The sequence below is a fragment of the Chanodichthys erythropterus genome, chromosome 14 (genome assembly GCF_024489055.1).
Source record: "Chanodichthys erythropterus isolate Z2021 chromosome 14, ASM2448905v1, whole genome shotgun sequence".
In the NCBI taxonomy this organism is placed as follows: domain Eukaryota; kingdom Metazoa; phylum Chordata; class Actinopteri; order Cypriniformes; family Xenocyprididae; genus Chanodichthys; species Chanodichthys erythropterus.
Window position 1 is genome coordinate 37,722,633 of NC_090234.1, and position 27,177 is coordinate 37,749,809.

At 35.9% G+C, this 27,177-nt stretch overlaps 1 protein-coding gene across 1 annotated transcript in view; it reads left to right on the forward strand.

The window, feature by feature from the left end:
- Positions 1-27,177, forward strand: part of bmpr2b (bone morphogenetic protein receptor, type II b (serine/threonine kinase)) — a 90,933-nt gene that overhangs the window by 49,645 nt on the left and 14,111 nt on the right. The window contains exons 4-7 of the mRNA XM_067410011.1: positions 21,006-21,116; positions 21,207-21,298; positions 21,456-21,686; positions 26,481-26,595. Coding sequence (XP_067266112.1) covers positions 21,006-21,116; positions 21,207-21,298; positions 21,456-21,686; positions 26,481-26,595 — 549 coding nt within the window. The remainder of the gene's footprint in view (positions 1-21,005; positions 21,117-21,206; positions 21,299-21,455; positions 21,687-26,480; positions 26,596-27,177) is intronic.

The window sequence follows — 27,177 nt, forward strand, 5'->3', positions numbered from 1 at the left end:
TGTTGTGCAATTGCTCCAGCAGCCTGGTTCAGCTTCCACAACACTCGGTCCTGCTCTGCTTCATACTACAGTAACATTAATAAACGCGTCCATGAATATGATTTGTTCCCGAGTCCTATCCCTATTCTTTTGAACTTCCGTTGAGATGAAAGACCACATATCCCAAGATTCCGCTCTCAAACTTGGCATCATCAAGCTACGCCTTTGTCTTGAATAGGCTTCTAGCGACGTCTAGCGGACATAATTATTGCATACTGTGCCTTTTAAATAATGTGATATGCGATACGTTAATGTACAAAATGGAAATTGAATAATCAAATGTAAAAATAAAACTGCTTCGTCTTCACTGTATGAATTAAACAATGATTTTTGCTCTTATTAAAGCCATAAAAGTGTCAAGAGCAGTGAGTGATTTCCTTTTTGTCTTTTGTTTGATTAACATTAATGACACAGACGGCAGCAGGTTTGTTAGGCTGCTACACACGCGTTTTCTTTCTCAGCTGTTTGTTCACTAAAACCGACTGTTTTCTTGAATACTCTCCTAGACGGGCATTTTGACATAATTTTGTGTGTTTGGCCATATAAGCTGCAGAAAAGAACTGAATTCGGGATTTTACGCTGTCTGAGAAGCGGCTTTCTGTGTGCGTGTGAGTACCACATTGAGTTATTTTTCGTGTCTTATTGCGCTTAACTGTTTTAAACATTATGCATATCACACTTGAGTGCAGTTTGTTCTCTGCTATCTGAGTCAACCTAAAATTTTGACTTTAGGTAACTTTTTGAAGTATTAAAATCATTCCGTTATCGCAAGCCATCGCGATATGTACATTTGCGTTATTTTGATATATTGTGCAGCCCTACACACGTCCATGCCATTTATTTTTTACACTTTTTGCTTGCCGTGAAACGGGGCTGTTGTTATCCACAGCAGAAGGATATCTTGCACATCTGCGAGTCTCTGACATTGTACTGCACAGATTTTGTAATCCGTACACCTGCTTAGAAAAAGTGAAACACTCTTTTCCTTTCAGAGTCACACACAGAAGTTCACAGCGAGCTTTATTTAGATGGACGGTGTGATCTCCCATCTGAAGACCGTGAACAGAATGTGAGAAGCCTCTGATCGATCAGGCATAGATTAACCTTGGCAGCTGTTTTAATTGCGGAGGGGGAATGATCTCTCTGACACACGCACACACCTCCTCTACCTCTCCTTTCACGCCTCCTCTCCCTTCCCCCTGGCCATAACTTAGTGAGTTTTCTCTCTTCTCTCTGGTACGGTCCTCTCTGCTCTTTTTTTTTTTTTTTATGGTGACATGTATAATGGCTGCTAAAATCCCATCCTTTCACAAGCTTTCTAGGCTGCTCTAGTTTATTATGGTTCTCTTCCTCTCTCATTGTTCTCATTGATAAAAAGCAGCTGCCCTCCGGTGTATATTATTTTAAAACTCTACACCACGAGAGACTGTAGCTAAGTTTCCATCACCCTGTTTTTAATGGACATTTTGAAGTATCGCATCAGAAACGAGTGATGGAAATGCCAAATTCCGGGGAAAAAAAATCCCTTAATTTGCAAAAGCAGTATTTATGCCTGCTTGAGGTGGTTTTTGATGTGTGAAAAAGAGTTGATGTGAATAATGGCAGATGAAAATGCATTTTCTGAATAAATTCTGATGTAGCGAACTTTAAACCCACGTGATTAATCGGCTGTTTCCGCTGATGGTGTTTTATTTACTCTTGGTTACTAGGTGACCACCCTCATCCGCTCGAACAACCTGATGTAAACACATGATGTGAATCTTTTGAAAAGATTCACGTCATGTTTGGATGGAAACCCAGCTTGTGTGTTGAAATGAGTTTCCAGCAACCGTGTAATAGGTTGTTTGCACATGACGTCACAGCAGCAGCGCGAATGAGTCTGGAGGGCAGGGAGTGGTTTTTCTATATAGGAATCCTATCAAAAACTCAAATTTCATTTGTTTTGCATCGTTTATGGTTGCTCAAATCAATAAAATCGATAACCCAGAAGGTGTTTATATCGTTTACATAACTTATACCGTTTCTTATAACTTATACCGTTTTTAACTTTAAAAGTTGTCGCTTTAATAGTGTTTTGCATCTGCTGATACTGAAATGAATATGGATACCTGCTTACCTTATTTGTTTTGACTTGGTTTAATATCCACATTCTTCATGGTATCGTTTCCAGGGAAGAGAAGCTATTTTATCCCACTGAATGATAATTTGGTGTTTTCACTTCAGTTTTGTAGTGTTGATCTGGTTACCATGAGAACAGTGACACGCGCTGCTGCTTCAGCCATCAAATGGTAGAAAATGTTCAAATAAATAAATGTTTAACAAGCTGACAGAAGTCGATTCAACAACAAACACAACACTTTCAAAAACACTCAGCTATATGTGATTATTTTATTGAGTGATAGGGAGTGGGTTAAATCGGTGACATGATTAGATTTGATATATGGCGTCTTCCCGTCACCTCCTCAACCAGCTTCCCTTAGTGTGTTTTTACATGTATAAAAGGCAACCATTGTAATTACACCACCCAGTTTTTTCCCTGAACGATGATGTGAGCTCCTGTTGCAGTCCTCGATTCAGCATAAATGACCTACGATGGCAACATTTTTCACAATCGCGACAGAAAATCAAAAATACTGCTCTAACTTCACTAGCAGAAAAGCAGCGCGATATAAACAAACGCGCAGCTTCACATTCTCTATATCTACCTCCTCGATGGCAGGAAAGTCTTTCAATTCAGTGGAAAAGTCGCTCCTCTTTGTAACATAAAGATCAAGTCCAACATATGTTGTGATTTTCTGTTTATACCTTTCTAAACCAGCACAGAAAGGACTTTTCCTTCCAAAGGACTCCATCTCTTCCATTCTAATTTTCATTGCTTGCCCTCCACTGGTATTTTGCGCGTCACCAGAACCACATGATTGCAAACAACCTATTAGTTTGATGAAGTTGAAGTACTTACTAAAATTAAGACAAATAAAAAAAATAAAGCTAAATATAAATATAAAAAGAAAAAAAATTAAAAAGTAAAATTACTAAAACTTAATCTAAAATTGAAAACTGGAAATATATGAATAAATATTTACTATAAATTACTATTGTATTTTTTTCATGTGGGTATGTTTAGTCAAGTAGACTAAATGTCTCAGCATTTTAGTCAATTAAAACTTTCACGTTTTTGTCATGCTGCATAAATTGATTACTGTTAAAACTGTTAAATTGATAATCATTTATTTTGCTCAAAATTATAATAACATTTTCACATTTCATCAGAATTATTGCACTTTCACATAAGCAGAAATCAAGAGATTGTCGATTCATACGCATGGTTTATTTTACCTCATCTTGTTTCCTGATTTATTATAGGCTATTTATCATATAAATTAACACACTCTCTGCATTATGAAAACTGGTATAACAAGAAACTTCTCTCAAATATTAAAACAGTGAAATTCCTAATAGTAATTCTAGTAATTCCAAATGTTTTTCTATTAAAACAACAGCAAAAAAGTCTGTGTTGTTACACAGAGGTTGCGTAAGTGCATTTATTCAACCACAATCGCAAACAAAAGTAGAGCTCTATGTTTGGATTTATTGCATTTCATCACTGAGAAGGTTTAACCGCAGATTTAGTCGTAGGAAACAGTACGAGGCTCGTGACAGAACACAGACTGGCTGAATGACACTTTTGTTTAAGCAGAATATCTCAAATGGAGGTCGCTGAACTCCAGCTTACTTGTTTGTCGGTGATTTCAGGTCATCCACTCTTCTTCCTGCAATGTAGAGAGAGTGTATGCGCATGGTTGCCAGATTGAAAATATTAAGTAAAACACCAGGCAGAAAATGTATCCTTTTAACAGAAAATTCCTCATTGGGGGATTCAAAATCTTGACATCTGGCAACTGCTATCATGAAAGCCCGTACAGTCTATAATATTTTGTCTCCTCTTTTTATTCTACAAAAACAGATATTTTGGTAAAGTTTTTATTTTTTTAACTACATTTTAGTTTTTTTTTTTTTTTTTTTTTTTTTTTTTTCATCAACGATACTGCATGTTGATAAAGTCACATTTATTGTATAATGACATTAGTGTTGTCTCGTCATCGTCTCATCTTACTCACTGTCGTCACTTACTTTCTTCTGTGGAACATAAAAGAAGATATTTATAAAGTAATTCAGGTTTGGAATGACATGAGGGCGAGTAAATGATGACAGAATGTTAATTTTTGGATGAACCAACCCTTTAAGTCTAATTAAAAACAGCCTCTCATGGCTCATACAATTAGATTTCAGAGCTTTTCTGCATTATATGGGTCTTTAGAGCATGTTTGTGTTCGTTAGAGGTGCATATGAGTGTATGTTGAGGCAGATATTTCAATCATTGTTTGTTTGAGTATGTTTGTGGCATGTTTGGAGTGTGAGCATGTGCAGACACGTGGGCGGCACACAGACTGTGCGGAGGTGAGATGAGATGGCCGAGTGCCTATAGTGACAGGGCAGAAGATCTACCAGCCATCACCTCAGGTTGCTGCTGAGCTGTCTCTTTATCATCATAAAGCTTTGAGCAGTTGCATTTTTTTTTTGTGTGTGTGTGTGTGTGTAGAAGATCATGTATTGATTGAATATCTGCCCCTGGGACAAACAAATGAAGAGAATTAGTATTGAACTTCTCTGCATGATGGAAAATTAAGGAGATAAATTGTTTTGCTTGCCAAGATGCTCGTTAAGATCAGAAACATAGTCTGTGCAAGTGCGTAAATATAGACGTTAATGCTTGGCCAAGTGTGCTATCCTGTTGTACATACTTGACATGCATTCTTGCATTACTGTGATGATAAACCTTAGTAGTCATATTACCTTCAAATGTCTGTGGCATTAAATCAGAGTTGTCATTGAAGTCCCTTTTAAGGCAAGTCATATTGGGCAGCTATTTACAATAATACATGTACCGCTCTTTTCTGCTCAACCGTTCCAGTGAGTACAAATAACCACCACATACACTGACATACAAAAGTGCGGCTTCGTAAGTCTCTCTGTAAGTCTCTTATGCTCACCAAGGCTGCATTTATTTGATTAAAAATACAGTCAAAACAGTAATATTGTAAAATATTATTAAATTATTAAAATGTAATTTATTCCTGTGATGGCAAAGCTGAATTTTCAGCATCATTACTCTAGTCTTCAGTGTCACATGATCCTTTATAAATCATTCTAATATGCTGATTTGCTGTTCAAGAAACATTTCTTATTATCAGTGTTGAAAACTGAAAAATAGAATGGAAATCTTTTGTATCATAATAAAAGTCTTTTCTGTCACTTTTCATCACTTAAATGCGTTCTTGCTGAATAAAATATATATATTTTTTTAAAAAAGGTATCCCTAAACAGTCATAATGTACTATACAAACGTACAATGTGTTCAGATTATATTTTGCTACATATAAAGGCTTTTTAAAGGTGCCCTAGGCTCACAAATTGAATTTATCTTGGCATAGTTGAATAACAAGAGTTCAGTACACGGAAATGACATACAGTGAGTCTCAAACTCCATTGTTTCCTCCTCCTTATATAAATCTCATTTGTTTAAAAGACCTCCGAAGAACAGGCGAATCTCAACATAACACCGACTGTTACGTAACAGTCGGGATCATTAATATGTACGCCCCCAATATTTGCATATGCCAGCCCATGTTCCCAACATTATGAAAGGCATTAGACAAGGGCAGAACGTCTGGATCTGTGCACAGCTGAATCAACAGACTAGGTAAGAAAGCAAGCACAATAGCGAAAAATGGCAGATGGAGCAATAATAACTGACATTATCCATGATAACATGATATTTTTAGTGAGATTTGTAAATTGTCTTTCTAAATGTTTCGTTAGCATGTTGATAATGTACTGTTTAATGTGGTTAAAGTTACCATCGTTTCTTACTGTATTCACGGAGACAAGAGCCGTCGCTATTTTCATTTTTAAACACTTGCAACTGTATAATTCATAAACACAACTTCATTCTTTATAAATCTCTCCAACAGTGTAGCATTAGCCGTTAGCCACGGAGCATAGCCTCAAATTCATTCAGAATCAATGTAAACATTCAAATAAACACTGTACTTACGCGATTAGACATGCTGCATGTCGAACACTTTGTAAAGATCCATTTTGAGGGTTATATTAGCTGTGTGAACTTTGTTTATGTTGTTTAAGGCAAGCGCGAGCTCTTGGGGCGTGGAGCACCAGATTTAAAGGGCCACACACCCTGAATCGGCTCATTTCTAATGATGCCCCAAAATAGGCAGTTAAAAAAATGAATAAAAAAAAATCTATGGGGTATTTTGAGCTGAAATAAATGTATATATTTTTTATTCTGGCATGATATTATAACACCATATATCAACATAGTGCAAAATGTATTAAAATTATGAGTAGAAGTCGTTGCTTTATTATGAGAAAAAATGTCTAGAAAAATGAATTTCATTATCATTTGGAGTAACCAATATAAAGGGACCATTTTGAATCCAGTCATGCGTTCAATATCATGTGACAGGATGTGTCATCATACAGACACCTGCAAAGGACCACCAAAATAACTAACTCTCTCAACTATTTGAAAAAAAATCATGTTTTCACTTGCTCATATGCATGTCCTGAAACATCAGGTCATTCGGTACAACCGCTATAAAACATGGAAAATGTTGTAATATTTTAAAAACTTGTACTAAATATAAAATTTTTGATTGTCTTTTTGCTAGATAGCTAGCATGATATCAGCCTGTTAGCATTGTTTGAAAATATCATCATTCCGTATAACCAAAAGTGTAATCGTATCCGCCAATGACACGGTTATTATTCAGGTAGCTAGCTACAGTATAAACATGTTGACAATTCAACTAACTTGTTCTACACAACAAAATTCATACTTGTTACTCTACTATTAGTATAGTTGATCTGACAGAGAAAACTGACCATTTAGCAGCCCTTGCAGCAGTACTGGGAATGCAGCATATACTCGTTTCATGTTTTTAATTTGCATTCTGATACATTTCAGAGCGCAGTGAATTGAGCTTGTATAGCTAGAAGCAATTTTGATCACATTTCTAGCCTAAGAGAATGTGGAGAGCACACATAAAGAGGAGACGTGTCACAGCGGCTGAACAGAAGGTGTTCTCTATAATGTCACACTGATTCAGCTGGAGGAACGTGGCGGGTGGTGTAATTGATGGGACTGTTACGGGGGCCGTTGCCGTGGCGCTGGGCTGAGACAGGTCGACTGTGTCTGATTCATGGCCGTGTCAGCACTCTCTCCGCCAGGGACCCCAGATGTGCTTCTCCCTGACAGGGGTCACAGAGGTCAACAGATCTGAGGTCACAGGGTTCACGGTCACAGACGTGCAATCTGCTATGAGAAACCTGAGCCCGGTGCTCGCCCTTCACATCGGTCTACAGATGTCTAGACACTCGACAGACCTGTCTTCTGATCGAAAACAGGAACACTTTTTAATTTGTGACTCAAACAGCATCTTTAAAGTCACAAGTGAAGTTTTTGTCCTGTCTATACATGAAGTTTGGGCTGGAAAATAGCTTGTGGGGCCTTTAGGAGCTTGATTTAATTGAGGATTTTGCAAACTAATTGATCTTTTTGAATCATTTTTTTTATTATTATTATTTTAAAGAACCAATTTTTCTGACTTCCTGATACTAATGATGGTGTTAGGAGTCTATTCACATCTATTATCTTATGTCAAAACAGCTCTAGGTGTCAAAATGAAACCTTTTCTTCACTTACACTTCCATTAAGAATTTTACAGTCATGGAAAACCTGACAATGTCATGACAATATTTAACTTTAACTGTGACTTTCAGGCCTGGAAAAGTCATGGAAATTAATAAAATATCTTTCTTTCTTTCTTACTTTCTTTCTTGTTTTGAAATTGGTCCTACATAACTAGAGAAAACAGCTTTTACGTATGTATTTACATATACTACCAACATTGTAACAATACAAAGCTGTTTGGAAAATCTGAAAACTTTTTTATTTTTTATTTTATTTTATTTTATTTTATTTTATTTTATATTTTATTTTATTTTATTTTATTTTTTATTTTATTTTATTTTATTTTATTTTATTATTTTATTTTATTTTATTTTATTTTATTTTATTTTATTTTATTTTATTTTATTTTATTTTATTTTATTTTATTTTATTTTATTTTATTTTATATTTTATTTTATTTTATTTTATTTTATTTTATTTTATTTTATTTTATTTTATTTTATTTTATTTTATTTTATTTTATTTTATTTTATTATTTTATTTTATTTTATTTTATTTTATTTTATTTTATTTTATTTTATTTTATTTTAATGCAGGTCATCTAAATGTAGTGGTCAAAAGGTGTGTGTGAACTCTTCATTCATCCTCTGTTTTTCATGTGTCTTTGTTCAGTCCAGGTGTGGCAGGCTACTATAGTGAAAGCAGATCCTCATGCAGCATAGCCAAACAAATAGGTTTCCCCCTCTCTCTTTTTCTTACCCAGTTGCTGTTTTGTGCTGAAAATAATGTAAATCATAATGACCAACAAAAGGACCGGTCTCGGATCAGCGCTAAATGTCTACGCCCCCACCTATGTGTACTCTACGGCCTGCGCTGTAACTCACTTATGCAAACGAGTCTGTTTTTGTCACCATGTCTCTTCTTTATTGAAAAACCATTCACTTTCCGTGAGATTATTTGTCAGAGTTGTGTGAACTGCAGTGGGCTCAGACGGCCAGGAATTATACAGCAGTCTCCATGAATAAAAAATGAATAAAGAGGAACACTGAATCAGCGGTGAAAGGATTAAAGCCATCCATATGGAATGAGAAAGAAAGACACAGAGAAGGAAAAAAGCAGGACGGGAAGTGAAAGTGGGAGGAAGCAATAGGTTATCCACAGAGGAAATGCCTTTTTGACTCAGTCGCTGCCAAATTGCTAACTGCCGGAAAGCGTCTTCCTGATCGGCAGAAAGAACATCAAAGATCCTATAAACAGCTACTGTTACAAAGACATGAAAAGCCAAAAGTCAAACAGGAAAAACTCCATGTCACAGTGGAATTAGATTTGCCTGTTATATTTGGAATCCTTCATCCCATTATTTTTTATGATCGGCACACATTCCTGCTGGTTATTTGCTAGTTCAGATGTAGTAGTACCATCATATACTGTACCATAATATTCCCATCACACAGTTTTGGCAGGTCATTGTTGCTGTAGTCTTCCCAGTGTTGTTAAAGTTAAAAAGTTATTATTTAGATACCAAACCATCATTTAGATGTTCAAACTTTTGTTCTGATAGTGATGAAAATTATGTACATAGTCTAAATAGTCTAAATAGATTTGGGGCAAACAATTATGTACCTTTTATACTATGTCATTTTTTTACAACCTTTTCAACCTTTTTGACTTCATATCCCTCTATTGTCCACCAAAAAATATTTAAACAACAACAACAACAAAAAATTGTTGGGTTCAGACACCTGAGAACCACTGACTTAAAGGGTTAATTCTCCCAAAAAATAAATTTCTGTCATTTATTACTCACCCTCATGTCGTTCCACACCTGTAAGACCTTTGTTTATCTTCAGAACACAAATTAAGATTTTTGATGAAATCCGAGAGGCTTCTGATCTCCCTATGTGTCATAACAAATTTCAAGGCCCAGAAAGGTATTAAAGACATTGTTAAAATACTTCACATAATTACAGTGGTTCAACCTTAATGTTATGAAGTGACGAGAATACATTTGTGTGCAAAAAAAAACGTTCCTTCTGTTTTTTTTTTCCTACGCTGTTTACCTTGTAGACGCAGTGCAGCACTTCCGTGTTCTACGTCATAACGCCGACTCAGTATTGGCCGACGCCAAAGTCCCTTTAAGACAAGTCATTTCACTCGGCGGCCATCTTTGAAACGCCTATCGGGCATCCTGGGCATCATGCAATCTTTGAATGGGGAAACATCAAATTCTCCAAAACTGTTCGGCAACCTTACGATTAAATTTCATATTTGAAATCACCAATGAAATCAAACAACAACCGGCTTAAAAATTTAGTTTCTAAACGCTTGAATAATGACAAAAAAATGTATTTTTCGGCTGGATCAAGCTAATGCGCATGCGCAGACCTAAATGCGCATCTCTTCGGAGGCACGCGTCTGACTGTTTCTTTAGAAACCGGCAATTCTAACGGCCGCTGAAGCGACGCGATAACTTTACCAGTCTGCGATTGGCTCTTATTTAGAAGGCGGGACTTATTCCGCCATATTGCGCCTTACACTTTCTCCCATTCAAAACAATACGAGTGACACGTCTTGTGTTATTCTATAGTCTTTGCCGAAGCTGTACATGTGAGCGCAATGATGCATGCTGATACTGATGCCGGAGCCGGCCAATACTAAGTCTGCATTTAGAAAAACTATTCTCGTCGCTTCATAACAATAAGGTTGAACCACTTTAGTGACATGGACTATTTTAATGATGTCTTTAACTACCTTTCTGGGCCAAGAAAGTGGTTATAATGTTGCAGTCAGAAACCTCTCGGATTTCATCAAAAATATCTTAATTTGTGTTCTGAAGATGAACTAAGGTCTAACGAGGAAGGTCTAATGACATGAGGGTGAGTAATAAATGACAGAATTTTTATTTTTGGGTGAACTAACCCTTTAAACTGTTGCGTCATGTAGTGATATTCAACATTATGTAAATCAACATTTATTTCCCTGTCCAATAGAACCACAATTCATTTCTGCTTCCTGTGATTTAATGCGAGTGTATCAGCTGATTGTTGATGACTAATAGGATGTTTTTCATTTTTGCGAAACCCCATGCTGATTGCAAGTGGAGCACTTTCCTATTTTGATTCTGGTGTATGTTTGTTTGATTGTATTTTTGACTTTTTCTCACAGATAATCCATTGCATGGATTTGCCATAGATCTTCTTTTGTGTTTCTTAGTAAATGCTTTTACTCTTTCAATCTCTGCAAAACAGACATGTAGAGTCTCTGCAGTGTATTTGTCAGCTGTCTTCATATTGCGCTCTGAAGTCTGGATTTTGCTGTACAAGAGCTCCTGCTGATATTTTGTCTGTCTCTTTTGTCATTTCTCTCTCCCTGACTTTTCTCTCCCTCTCTCAATTTTCGTGCCTTATTGATATGACAAATCACCAGGCCCATTCTAAATCCTTTTTTTTTGATATTTTCTGCATCGATTTTGAGGAAAATGTGGAATGGATTTGGTATAATGTGTTAAACTGAACTAACACGCAAGCGGCACGACCCGGTGTAGATGCGCTGTATGAGTGCTCTTATTCATATGTGAAAGCACAATTAAATTAGCTGTAATGATTCAAGACGCAAGGCATGTGTACAACTTTGTGAATGGCTTCCAGTTGTGCGGAAGTCTTTGGGCACAGATAGCTTAGAACACTTTATTGAGCTGCAGTCCCTATGGAGAAGATGAATAGGGGAAAATTCTTCTGGATTGCTGAAAAAGTGGGCAGTCCCTGTTGTGCTTTAATGCAGTTGCACATAAGAACTGGGCAGGATGAAAAAGTCTGTCTATTCCTATCTAGAAGCCATGCTCTGAGTTGTGCCATCAAGCTGATATCCAGCAGTGTGTGTGTGTGTACGTGTGTGCCTGTAAGAATTAAATTCCACAACAGTATGTGCCAAAAACACTGTAGTTGTGCATGTGCTCGCCAGATTGAGTCCATCATTTTATTGTGCTGATGAGCTGTCTGCCAGCGGAGCTGTGAGCAAACAAGCATCTGCTCTTTTCCCTTAATTAATTTATTCATTAGCTTTGCCTCTTTTAACCTTAACCTTTACACAGTGAATGGCAAAAGTGTTTTGAGAGCTGAGAATGAGTTTGCTTGATGAAACTCTATTCAAATAATATAGTGCAGGTAAAATAGTCTGAAATCTCAATTTAGATATAGTGCAACCAGAGCTGTCACAATATGGAGATTTTTTTTATTAGATTATTATTGTCCAAAAGAATTCACTGTAACAAATTTATTGCAATATCTAGATTTTGAAAATATTAATTAATAAATAATGCTATCTTTAACACTCTTTATTTTGTGATTTTCTGTTTTTTGGCCAATGAATCACACTAAAATTACGAGTGTATATGGAGGCAGAGAGAAGTGCAAAAGATGTACAAAAAGAATGTTCTGTTGATTGGCACTTGCTGTCGACAGAGCTAGAACTACTTCATAACTGTTAACTGGGAAAAATTGTGAATAATTAACTTTTATTTTAAATAATTTACTGGAAAGTAATTGTTAGACCATTTCTCAGTCTATCGGAATCGAGCATTCAACAGCCTCTGGTGGTATAAATTTATTTTAATAAATAGCAGCCTTTGAGATTTAATAATTGCACTAAGCCGTATCGCTATTTGGTTTTATTTTGCTTAATCGTGCAGCCCTAATAACAATAGAAGTGATCAAATAATCAAAGATGAAAACCAAACCCAAATCATTTTTTCTGTGGCTACCCTAGTGAAAAAAGAAAAAAAATACTAAAATGTATTTGAAATACATTTATTTTGTGTTAAGTATATAATATACAAATATATTTAGCCTACATATTTATGTGCTGAATAAAAATATCCTGCAATCGTATTTTTGTTATAATAAACTGGTATACTTAAACTAATTTTATACTTTAATTATGCAGAAGTAGTGCTGAGGTCCAACTAAAGATACTTAAGAATATTTGATTATGTTAAAGTGGAACTATTGAAAGTATACTTTAGGTACACATTAAAGGGTTAGTTCACCCCAAAATGAAAATCCTGTCATTAAGTACTCACCCTCATGTCGTTCCACACCTGTAAGACCTTCGTTCATCTTCTGAACACAAATTAAGATATTTTTTAATCAAATCTGGTGATGGCTCAGTGAGGCCTGCATTGACAGCAAGATGATTAATACTTTCAATGCCCAGAAAGGTACTAAAACATATTTAAAACAGTTCATGTGACTACAGTGGTTCAACTTTAATGTTATGATGTGACAAGAATACTTTTTGTGCGCCAAAAAAACAAAATAACAATTTTATTCAACAATATCTAGTAGTGGTGGGCATAGATTATTTTTTTTAATCTAGATTAATCTCACTGTAATCTAGGAATTAATCTAGATTAAAATGGCTCATTTGAATTCTGCCGAAGACATTCAGAATATGTGTGCTACCCAAATATGACTAAAAGTAATCCGCCATTTTGTCCGACAAAGCAGTCTGGAGTTAGATTAACCTTGGTGGAGTTAAACTTGAAAAATTGTGTATATTGACATCTTTCCGCGTTTGAAACAACATTGATTCTCATGTTCATTCATGTTTATTTGATGCTATCAATGAACTAGTAGTAAGAGATGACCGGTTCACGAGCCGCTTGAGCTGAGGCGCTACAGCAATCTGTCACGATCATGGTCACAACACATTAAAGAGCAACAAAACGGTTTTTATTGTTTGAATTTCTCTGGGACTTTGTTTAAAGTCCCTGTAAAGTCAATCCTGAGAATTCTTTCTAAACACTTTATAAATGTTACAAATGTATTGCTAAAACACATTACAAAATCTGTGAATTGTGTAATGCTTAATTGTGAAGTTAGAGCGTTAAACAGTTTTTCACCAAGTCTCTGCTCAGGATTTTTTGGGCGGAGCTAAAACGGGGGTCTAATGACGCACATCGTCCCCCGAGAATAGCCCCTCCCCTAACACTATATAACTGTCGATGACGCACCGAGCGTGGCGCCGCCTCTAACTCTACAGCGGTTCACTCACCTGCTCAATCTCCAGTGTCATTACAGTTATAGCCCTTTGTACATTTAGCTAGTAATGCCTTCGTCACGCAAATGCATATTACATGGTTGTTAAGTCTCCTTATTTAAATTTCCTAAAACGATAATATTAAGGATTCTAAAGTGATCGTTCTACACCGGATAGTTTTACAAACTTTCATCAGACAGCTGGGATTCACAGATAATCCGCTGTTTTTGGTGAATGTGACTGAACAGACCTCGGCCTTCTTACCGTCCTGACGATAACCGATGATATATGGGGCCGGACAGAGTCTCTCCCGTCCCGGCCTTCATCCTCCCGTCTCGCGGCACCGTCATTTGTCGACTCGACAACAGTCCGGCAGTACGTGCCCAATGAGTGTAAGTTGTCGTGTGTGCTTATGTTATAATAAGTAGGTACTCCACAGTAACTCTACTAAAATGTGCAACCCCCTAACATGGTTCTTTTGTTTATATGCATCAGTATGTTTGACTCATTAGACAAGTAAGTTGAGACGGCAGCTCTGGCGAGTGGGTGTGGTTTCAGCGCTGACAGCGGACACGCCCCCAGCGTTTGAGAGCAGAGAGCGCTGCCTATTTTTTCGAGATTTTGATAACTTATTTCATTTAGTTACAGATTTTTTTAATCATTCAAATTTGGCTGGGTGGTTAATAACACATTTTTCTGTGGTGTGACAAGCTCAAAACACATACTTTAAAATGACTTTACAGGGACTTTAATATCATAAGTAACCTGCTCTGCCTTGTCTGTCGACATGTTGTCAGTATCCTCTTTGCTCCGCGATGTATTTTTCACTGCGTGTGGCGTGACAGCGCCACGGCTTGTCGGACAAAGCAACAGTAACTAAGGAGGGCGGGTCTTTGCGAAGGGTCAATTCGGCTAGGTATACATCCGCGTTAAAATATCAAGGTGAAAGTCATCATAGCTTGCGTAGTATAGATCCAGCTCCCAACCCAACTTTGAGAATAGATTAAGGTTCAACCACATGAACTGTTTTAAATATGTCTTTAGTACCTTTCTGGGCATTGAACGTGTTAATTATCTTGCTGGCAATAGAGATTTTATCAAAAATATCTTAATTTGTGTTCCAAAGATGAACAAAGGTCTTACAGGTGTAGAACAACATGAGGGTGAGTAATAAATGACAGAATTTTTAATTTTTGGGTGAACTAACCCTTTAAGTATCTTGCACTTAAAGACTGATATTATACAAAGATCATACAATCCTTATTAATAGTGATATAAAAACACTTTTTAGGCATAATATTAAGAAATGTGCATTGTGCAGTACAAAAGTACTCCAAATAAAGTTTAATTATAGTTTTATATCAATTGGTCTTAAATGATATATCAATAAATAGGCCTATGTTAATGGGTTTGAAGTATACGTAATATGAAATAATTTTAAATAGATTTTGGTATGTCTTTTTTTTTTTTTTTATCAGGGTATTCATGTGAATTTTTGCCAGTCTCTGAAAAGCCTGTTTTTGTGTGTGTGTGTGTGTGTTGCTGTGCACTTTTAATGTCCTTTTTTGGGGGGAGTTCTGAATGGTTACAAGGTGTCAGAAAGCTCCAGCTTTATGAGGTTGCCATCTGTAGATATGTCTTGGATCTGAAATTATTAGTGGTTAAAGGCAGATTGCAGCCAAGTTTTATTTGTCTGAACAAGATGATGTAGTTTGTCAGGCTCCCTCACTCTCTTCCCCATCATCCAACACTGAAAGCTAAATGTAGGGCAGAGAATTCCTATTGAGTGGCTTTCATTGTCCTCACTGGTGGGGGGGGATTCAGGTAGTGATGTTGAGTCCTGTTGTGGTAATGGCAGCATGAAAGTCTGCCTGCTCATGAATGACTCCCATTAGAGTCTCCCTGGTGTCTCTGAGTCGGTAGTCTTTGAAATTCTCCCACACAGGCTTTGTATTATGGATTGGATACATATCTAAGATGTGACTGCCTGTCTGTTGGAAAAGACCCTGTGTGTGGTACACATAATCACAATCCTTTCGGGGGAAAATGATTCATCATTCTAGTGCTTTTATAAAATCACTTTCCAGGTGTCTCACATTAGTCTTAATTTTAAGGTATTTGTCCCTCTCTCTTTTGAATTTTAATGTAAGAATTTTGTTTTTCTCCTTGCACAAACTGATCATGATGGACTGCATGTACTTCTGTGTATAAAAACATTTAATACAGTTCACATAAAAATGAAAAATTCTGCCATAATTTTACTCACCCTGTATGACTTTCATTCATCTCCGAAATACAAATGAAGACATTTTTAATATTCTCTCATAATTCGTGTGCATTAATTGAAAGTTCACGCAACCAAAACTTTGATGCTTTAAAACGTTCATAAAAACATGGTAAAAGTAATCTATATGAAGCAAATCGTTTAATTCAAGTCTTCTGAAGAGCCATGATCAAAAACAATTAATCAAAGTGTTTTAAATGTATCCCAAAAGTCTTCACAGCCGTGGGGGAGGGGCATTCTCACTCTGGAGAGCATTTGATTGGACAAAAATCTGGGTTGCACTTTATTTTACAGTGTGTGTAGTTACAGTGTTACGTAATAAAGTACTGGGTAATATAAGGTAACTACATGGGTTAAAGTTAGGTTTAGGGGTAGGTTCAGTGTTAGTACCTAGTTATTACCCAAGTATAGCGATTACTATAGAAAGTACATAGTATGTATGTACATGGGGAACAGGACTGTAAAATAAAATGCTATCAAAATCTGTGTAGTGCAGGATGAGTCATCAGTGTTTTGGTCTATTTTCACTGAAGAGAAAGAATGTTAAGGAACATATTAACATTGATGGTTTCATAGTTAATAGGCATGGACTTAAAACCACAAAATTTTAATTTTGGTTTAGTGGTAAGATAGTTTTTCATGTGTGCTTTTAACCTATAACCTTAAAAGCATATCTTAGTGCTATCTTTAATTGCATACAGCACTGACACAAATTGAAAAGAGAAATTGAGGAAAGGCAAAAATTTAGGCAAGAGAGACTTTACTGCAGGATGGTTCTGTCTGCATACTGTTGCCAGGCATCGTGAGTGGGAGTCGGTGATATCAAAGAAGAGTTCTGGTTACCCAGGGAAACTGCATCTGTCCTGATGATTTGTCTCAAAGAATGTGAAGGACAGAAGTTCAGATCCATGCGTGATGCGAAGACAAACACGAGGCTACCGAGAGAAACAAAGTCTTTAGATGTATCTCTCCATGAAGGTCTTCTGTTGTAGCTCATAACATGGCAAAAGAAGCATGTAACATGACAGGAAGTTAAGTGTGTTAAAAGCCATTACAAAACACTACTGTGGCAGTACCACGGTACAGTGATGATGGTAGATTGTAATAGCATAGCACAAAAATTGTCAAAATACTTTTTTTGTCTTCATTTTGAACAGTATATATGATATTTTATCATTTAGAAAAAAAAATTATAATCGAATGCAATGATATTAAAGGATTAGTTCCTGATAATTTACTCGCCCCCATGTCATCCAAGATGTTCATGTCTTTCTTTCTTCTGTCGAAAAGAAATGAAGGTTTTTGATGAAAACATTCCAGGATTTTTCTCCTTATAGTGGACTTCAGTGGCCTCCAAACGGTTGAAGGTCAAAATTGCAGTTTCAGTGCAGCTTTAAACAATACCAGGAATAAGGGTCTTATCTAGCGAAACGATCGGGTTGAATGATTGATATTTTGATATACCATGGTATTTGCATTTTATTCCATGGTAATTCAAAGAATATAATAGTAACCATAATATTTACCGATCAAAAGTTTGAAATAATTAAGATATTTTAAATGTTTTTGGAAGAATTCACTTGTGATTACCAAGGCTGCACTTAGTTGATATACAGTAATATTAAAAATACAGTAATATTATACAGTATTGTAATGGTTCTTCTTATTATTAATGTTTTAAAAAATTTGTATCTGCTTAAAAAAAAACTAACTACTATTTTCAGGATTCTTTGAATAGAAAGTTTAAAAGCATTTTTTTAAAAATATAAATATTTTGTAACTAAAAAAAAAAAAAAAAAGTCTTTACTGTCATTTTAGATCAATTTAATGTGTTCAGTTTAATATATATTAATTACATTCTTTGCTGAATAAAATTAATTAAACAAAAAGAAGACACTTCTGAATACACATAATTTTCCACAAAAATATGAAGCGGCACAGCAGTTTTCAACATTAATAATAAGTAGAAATGAGCACCAAGTCAGTATATTAAAATGATTTCTGTAGGATCACGTGACACTGAAGACTGGAGTTATGGGATCAGTGCCATCAGAGGAATAAATTACATTTTAAAATATATTAAAATCGAAAACGGTTCTATTAAATTGTAATAACATTTCTCAATATTACAGTTTTCACTGTATTTTTGATCAAATACATGCAGTCCTGGTGAGCATAAAATACTTCTTTCAAAAACAGTAACACACCGTAATTATTCAAAATGTTGACCGGTAGTATATGAAAATATGGAGACGTGAGAAAGGAAGGAGAGCTCTCATAATGCTCGGAGGGCTGGAGGGAGACGTACAGGAAGTACAACAGGATTGTTGGTATAGTCTGGAAGAGGGAGGGACACTCAGACATTCTGCCTCCGAGCTAAATGCCGCCGGCTCCAAGACATGTAAACAGTGTCTATGTATATGTGAGAATGAAAGAGCGTTTTTTAATATCGATATCTATAAATGCCTGTGTTTTATCCTCTGAGCATTAAATGAGCGTGGCCATATATGAGTGTGTGTGAGAGATCGCTTTCCAGAAGCGAACACCAGCATGCAGACTGATGCACTGCTGTGGTTTAAATCTCATATTTATTGATCTGTCTTGAGAAACCCAAACCTTTCTGAGCAGTGTGATAGTAAAGCTGCTGCAGTGGACCTGGGAGGGTCCAGCTCAAAAATATGGGCAGTAGTGTAGATTTGTATCTATATTCTATTCACTGCATTGAAGATAAACACAGCTAAATTCCACATTTCCTGCTGTATTCTGCATGCGTCAGTCCTCAAATTCATTAAAATATGTAAGCGGGCACAACATTTTAAGCTCGGTTTCATCTAAAGTTGAATTTAATCGTCATTACAGCAGTTGTGTGATTGGCTTTAAGAGGCTGTCCTGCCATTTTAAGTGTTTGTTCTCTTTCTCTCTGCTTGAAACTGAAGTCCATAGCTGTGGTTTTATCATTCCCACTCATCTCTCTCTCTCTCTTCAGCTCTTTTTGTGTGAGAGAAGCTTTTTGGCTGGAAGTGCTCGCTCTTGTATGCAAGGACATGTCTGTGTCTGAAGTGGAGTGAGAAAATGGAGAAAGTGGAAAATAATCAAAAGCTATAGAAAGTTAGATTTAATTGGATTTCAGGAGGCAGAAATCTGTATGGCTCATGTACATGACAGAGCAGAACATTTTCAATCGTTTTGATAGGCTTCATATTTCCAACTATGATTTTTTTTTTTTTTTTTTTCTTTCCCCCGAACAAAAGTTGGTAGAATTTCTCTTGGTGGGTGGACTGTTAGTGTTTAACAAAAGTGGACAGATTTGTGTGCGTTCAGGATTGACCAAATCACTGCGTAAGAGCAGATCTTCATGAAGTTGCTGGACCGAAAGGATTAAAGCAATGTTTTAATTCGATACATAACTAAATATGAGCTTTGCGACCGGGATAAACATACATGTATTATACACACTAGAAAGTATAGCCACTTGACAGAAGTATACACTACCATCCAAATGTTTGGGGTCAGTATGATTTAAAACCCCCCCATAAGAAATTAATAATAAATGAAAATAAAACTTTTTTTTTCCCCACAAAGGCACATTAAATGTGTAAAGAGTGACGGTGTCTATAATGTTACAAAATATTTCTGTTTCAAAGAAATGCTATCAAAGAATCCTGAAAAATATGCATCATAGTTTCCACATAAATATTTTCATCTTTTATAATAAGAAATGTTTCTTGAGCAGCAAATCAGCATATTACTATTATTTCTGAAGGATCATGTGACACTGAAGACTGGAGAAATAATGCTGACAATTCAGCTTTACGTCACAGGAATAAATTACATTTTATAATATATTAAAATAGAAAATGGTTATTTTAAATTGTAAAAATTGTTCACCATATTGCTGTTTTTACTGTAGTTTTGATCAAATAAATGCAGCTGAAAATTCAGCTTTACATCACAGGAATATATTACATTTTACAATATATTAAAATAGAAAATGGTTATTTTAAATTGTAATATTTTATTCACCATATTGCTGTTTTTACTGTAGTTTTGATCAAATACATGCAGCTGAAAATTCAGCTTTACATCACAGGAATAAATTACATTTTACAATATATTTTAAATTGTAAAAATCTTTCACCATATTGCTGTTTTTACTGTAGTTTTAATCAAATACATGCAGCTGAAAATTCAGCTTTACATCACAGGAATAAATTACATTTTACGATATATTAAAATAGAAAATGGTTATTTTAAATTGTGATATTTTATTCACCATATTGCCGTTTTTACTGTAGTTTTGATCAAATAAATGCAGCTGAAAATTCAGCTTTACATCACAGGAATAAATTACATTTTAAAATATATTAACACAAAAATTGGGTTATTTTAAATTAATAGTTTTTCACAATATTGCTGTTTTTACTGTAGTTTTGATCAAATAAATGCAGCTTTAGTGAGCAGAAGAGATTTATTTGAAAACTATTTAAAAAAAACCTTACCAACCCCAAACTATTGAACAATAGTGTATATGTTACTGTATGTAAATAGTGTAATTAAGTTGCTTAATAACTCAGTACAAAATTATTTACAGTTCAAAGAACCCAATTTTGTTTCAAATAATTAATTTAAACACAATTAATATGAAACATTTCTTCTTATAAAACCTCTTGCTCTATAGACTTCAATCATTACTGTACAGTATATCATTTTTTTTTTTACAATATTATTTTCTGGGTTAAATTGGCAGCATGTTGATTCATTTTTCAAAATGCCAGTTCAAATTCTTGTTTCAGACACAAAGACAGTAAATATGAGCTAAAATGCAAATTACCATTGCAGATCTAACATGCCTCTCTTTCTTCTCTCCTGCTTCAGAGGATCAACAGCCTTTACACAGAGATGAGGCCATCTTCATCGCCCTCGCGTCTGTCTCCATAGTAGCGGTCCTGATTGTGGCGCTGTTCTTCGGCTATCGCATGATGATGGGTGAGATTCAGTACTCTTGTGTTATGATTGGCTATTTTCAAATGAAGGTCACGTAATAATGTTAGCGTGTTGTGATTGTGTTTGTTACAGGCGAGTGTAAACAAGGCCTGCACAACATGGACATGATAGAGGCTGCACCATCAGAACCGTCTCTGGATTTAGACAGTTTAAAACTACTGGAAGTGAGTCTTCTAGCTGCCATCAAATATGTGCAGAAATGATCATATTTTGATTTTGAATTGTATTCTAATGAACACAATTTGACACAACTTGAACCATCTGTATTTGTTTATCATGTAACATCTGCTACAATTCACACCTGAATAATTTTCCTTGCAGTTGATTGGTCGAGGGCGCTATGGTTCTGTCTACAAAGGATCGCTCGATGAACGTCCGGTTGCTGTAAAAGTTTTTACCTATGCCAACCGGCAAAACTTTGTGAATGAGCGCTCCATCTACCGAATCCCTCTTCTGGAGCATGATAACATTGCTCGTTTTATCGTTGGCGATGAGCGTCTCACAGCAGATGGGCGGATGGAGTACCTGCTGGTCATGGAGTACTACCCTCATGTAAGTATTGATCTAGTACAAGCCCTTATTCTCTCATCCTTAAAGTTGTATGTGACACTGCTCTGGTCCCTGGCTGCCTTGCTTGGTGTCGTTTTCCACATTTTACCTTCATCTGTCCTTTATTCCTCATCTCCTTGTTTTATTGGTCTCTCCTGACTATTTCTGTCAAAGTCGGGAGTGGAATCGAATGTCCTGCCGCTATCTGGCTAGATATTTTTATCCACGATTCAGATGGATTTCCAGCAGGTAGCATGAGAAGGGTACTTGGATGTCGGCATTGTGTTTTAGCCGTCCCTGTGCCTGTTTGTCTTTCTCTCTCTGACTTGCTCTTATTATTTTCCTTCAGTTTTTCTGTATTCATCTGCCATTGTGGTCAGATAAAGGTGTTTTCTGTCCTTTTTAAATTCAGTGATGAATCTACTAAACAGCCACTTTTGTGTGCAGTATTTCAGCACAATTTGGTCCCACTTTATATTAATTGTCTTTTAAAGGGTTATTCACCCAAAAAAGACATTTCTGTCATTAATTACTCACCCTCATGTCATTCCAAACCCGTAAGACCTTCGTTCATCTTCAGAACACAAATTAAGATATTTTTGATGAAATCCGAGAGGTTTCTGAACCACACATAGGCAGCAACGTTGTTGTACTTTTCAAGGCCCAGAAAGGTAGCAAAGACATTGTTAAAGGTGCCCTAGAATTAAAAATTGAATTTACCTTGGCATAGTTGAATAACAAGAGTTCAGTACATGGAAATGACATACAGTGAGTTTCAAACTCCATTGTTTCCTCCTTCTTATGTAAATCTCATTTGTTTAAAAGACCTCCGACGAACAGGCGAATCTCAACATAACACCGACTGTTACGTAACAGTCGGGATCATTAATATGTATGACCCCAATATTTGCATATGCCAGCTCATGTTCAAGGCATTAGACAAGGGCAGCCAGTATTAACGTCTGGATGTGCACAGCTGAATCAACAGACTAGATAAGCAAGCAAGGACAACAGCGAAAAATGGCAGATGGAGCGATAATAACTGACGTGATCCATGATAACATGATATTTTTAGTGATATTTGTAAACTGTCTTTCTAAATGTTTCGTTAGCATGTTGCTAATGTACTGTTAAATGTGGTTAAAGTTACCATTGTTTCTTACTGTATTCACGGAGACGAGAGCAGTCATTATTTTCATTTTTAAACACTTGCAGTCTGTATAATTCATAAACACAACTTCATTCTTTATAAATCTCTCCAACAGTGTAGCATTAGCCGTTAGCCACGGAGCACAGCCTCAAACTCATTCAGAATCACATGTAAACATCCAAATAAATACAATACTCACATAATCCGATGTATGCACGCAGCATGCATGACGAACACTTTGTAAAGATCCATTTTGAGGGTTATATTAGCTGTGTGAACTTTGTTTATGCAATGATAGAGTCGGGAGGCGGCGGAGAGAGCGTGAGCAATTAAAGGGGGCGCAGCCTGAATCGGCGCATTTCTAATTATGCCTCAAAATAGGCAGTTAAAAAAATGAATTTAAAAAAAATCTATGGGGTATTTTGAGCTGAAACTTCAGACACATTCAGGGGACACCTTAGACTTATATTACATCTTGTAAAAAAAAATGTTCAATGACACCTTTAAAATAGTCCATGTGACTACAGTGGTTCAACCTTAATGTTATGAAGCGACAAGAATACTTTTGTGTGCAAAAACAAAACAAAAATAACGACTTTATTCAACAATCTTTTCTCTTCCCTGTCAGCCTCCTATGCTGTTTACGTTGTAGATGCAGTGCTGCACTTCATGGTTTCGGAAGTGCAAATTGCTTATTTTTGGGTTTTAGGACTCGTTCCAAGTCATTGTCACTTAAAAAAAAAAAAAAAAAAAAGGAAAAAAAGTGCCTCCTTTCTTTGCAAATTAGGCTTTTTATAGATTGATTATTCTTCGGAAAACTTAGCACCATTTGCCTGGCACAATTAACACAGTAAACTGAATATTTATTGTGTATTTATTTGCTGTAAATTTGTATTGATCACTGAAGCTGTTATTCATCAGATGATGACAAGATGATGCGTAAGATTGTTATAACTGGGTATATATTAGCACTCGAGTGCACTTTCAGCTTATATAGTCAATATAGGTGTCTGGATTGTACTGGTGAAGTGGTGCTTTACAATCTCAGTAAAGTATGTCAGATTGAAGTAGTCTGATGCATTCTTGACAACCTCGCACTCAAAACCAGCCTGCAAGACGGGGAAATACGGAGTTTAAATTTCACTCAGCATGAATTCTTTGGGCATGTTTGTGCTGTTATCCGATTTGCATAATTCCTTTAATCGGATGCTAAAACAATGCAGACAGCACATGCAAATAAACAGCACTATCATCAACAGGTGCAATTCATTCTTAGTCATTCCCCTCTCAGCTTTCAGATCTCACACTCTAATCTCCAACCCCAGATTCTGTGCAACATGTTTTCCTGTACATTCCTGTTTGACATGTTATAACTGGCACGTTTGTCTGTGAGTGTGCCTGTTCTACCCGCCTGGGCCTTTTGAATGGCAGTGAGGAATGAGACACACCTTTATTGTGTCTGGCTGCAGACAGACAGCACTCTGTGAGACAGAGCTGTGTTTGCTCTTGCCCTGTTCCACTTCTGATATATGAATTATATAATGAACTCATAGCCTAGAGCCAAAGTACAAGAACAATCCTTGTAGGTGAATGTTCACTTCATATTTAGACATGAATTGAAGGTACCTTTTTGGCTGAATTTGAGAATTCTATGGGTTAATCCTGGTATGCTGTACCTTTTAAACTCTACAACAGTAAAACAATTATTATATCTGTGTTGTAATTCTATAAAAGCATGTACCAGACTTTCACACACACACACACACACACACACATATATATATATATATATATATATATATATATATATATATATATATATATATATAAAAAATATATATATAAAATATATATATCACTTCCTGCAGGATATTATGAAAAACTTGCTTTAGTTAGTTTAGCTAAATGGATACAATAGAACTTCTAAATTCCTAGGCAGCCCAGAATGCATTGTGAGAAACTCATTATGTGAAAAGAAACTTGCAATAGAGAGAAATGTCAGTTAAAATTATTCAGTGTTGAAAAGTATGAATAGAAGAGTATCAGAAAGTCCTGTGTTTTGTCTAGCAACATACTAAGGTCTTCAATGAACTTCACATGAGGAGCCATTTTTGCAGTTTTGTGAGGCACACATGCCTGAAAAGAGCTCTGAATCATCACTAATAGGGTTCCATATCCATTAGGATGCTGTGTTAGGATACAGCTGCCTATTTAAACGGTAGACTGCAAAGCAGCTCACTATGTGGAACAAGGCCTGTGTCTGTATCCGTCAATGTTCTGTCTGTCACACATCGTTAGAAAGAAGGAATGCCAGGACCAGTGTCCGGGGATAACATCATTTTCCTTGTCGCTATGGTAACACAGAGACTCAGGCAGGGCTTAAGGGAAAGCGATTGGCTTTTATGGCTCTGATGTACACTTACAGGTAGGTAATCATTCCTCTACCCAGAGGGTCCTGCAGTCTGTTGGTTTTCTCATCCTAGATGAGGGGTCAAAAATCTCTTGATCTGTGTCTTTTTATCGCTAGCATTCGGCCCAGTTTAATACAGAGGCAGTTTGCGATTCAACTAAATAACTAAAATCAACAACAAATATATATATACAGTATACGGATGTGCAACGATTAATCGCGATTAATCGTTAGCAAAATAAAAGTCTGTGTTTACGTAATATATGTGTGTGGTCTGTGTATAATAATTATGTATATATAAATACACACACATACATGTATAAATTTAAGAAATATATGCATGTTTAAATAAATATATATATTTACATATATTTTATAGTACATGTAAGTATAAATATTTTATATATAAATCTAACATTTTTCTTAAATATATACATGTATGTGTCTGTATTTATATATACATAACTATTATAAACAGAACACACACATATATTACGTAAACACAGACTTTTATTTTGCAAATGATTAATCACGATTAATCGTTGCACATCAACGATTAATCGCATCCAAAATAAAAGTTGGTTTACATATTATGTGTGTACTGGTTGACCTTAGTGACATTACGATTCAATGTTATACACAGCATGCCACAGTGTCAGTTAACTAATAAGTAACTATTTTCCCCACCATGGATTTGTTCTGTTTGACAGTTATTGATATTTCTACAATGTGCATAATTACATCCGCCTCTTTACAGCAGCTCTACTGCATGTTCAAATGCTTCCTGTTGAACTGATCAAATCTAATCTACATTGTTATTTATGTAGTTTAGTTTGGAAAAAATTCTCTGTTATGTACAACGCTGTTTGTTGATGTTGGTAGTTTTAATTTCATTGCCTAAATACCCCAGAGGCAGTAATTAGTTGCAGGCAGCTTTACATTACAACTTTGTTGAAGCTCCAATTCATTATTCAAGTGCTTCATATCTGCCCTACAGAGATTTAAAATGCTGATTTAAAAAGCAATGCTGAGTTCTGTGGAATAAAAACAATAATGATGTGGACTGATTGTTGTAGTGTAGCGTTAAAAGCACAATTCTTATTTTCTGCAACCAAGGTGTTCCTGGTACTGCAATAACCATTACGCCCAAGTTCTTTTACAGCCTTTTTAGTGGTGTGTTTTAGTAGTTATAGGTTGTGTGTGCACGCTAGTTTAACTGTATTGTGTCTGTTTGTAGGGCTCTCTGTGTCGGTACCTGAGTCTGCACACGTTGGACTGGGTGAGCTGCTGTCGTCTGGCACATTCGCTCACGAGAGGACTGGCCTACCTTCACACTGAGCTCCTGAGAGGAGGTGAGGGTGACCTCCACATGTGTGCACACACATCCTTCACTCAAGTTCTTGCTTCATTTTCCACCACCTTGCAGTATATCTGGCTGCCTGTTTGAGGGGAATGAAGCCTTATTGCTGTAAACCACTTGATATCTGTGTTTAAAGGTGAAGTGTGTTGTTGTTGTTGTTTTTTTTTTATACCAAGTGAAATAAGATATTTAAAGTGACACAGTGTAGGGTGGAACTTGATTGATTTTATCTATTGGGGGGGGACCCAAAATACACTGCCATTCAAATTCAGTAAGATTTTAATAATTTCATTCAGCAAGGATGAAAACGTGACTGTAAAGACATTTATAATGTTACATTCGATACTCATTTCAAATGAATGCTGTTCTTTTGAACATTTTATTCATCAAAGAATCCAAGAAATGAATGAATCAAAGAAATGTGTCACAGTTCATACCTCTAATGATGTATAACAATCATCTGACCCCCCCTTTTGTTGTTTGTTTTGAAAGAAATTAATAATTTTATTCAGCAAGGACACATTAAATTGATCAAAAGTGAAAATAAAGACATTTATAATACAAATAGATTTAT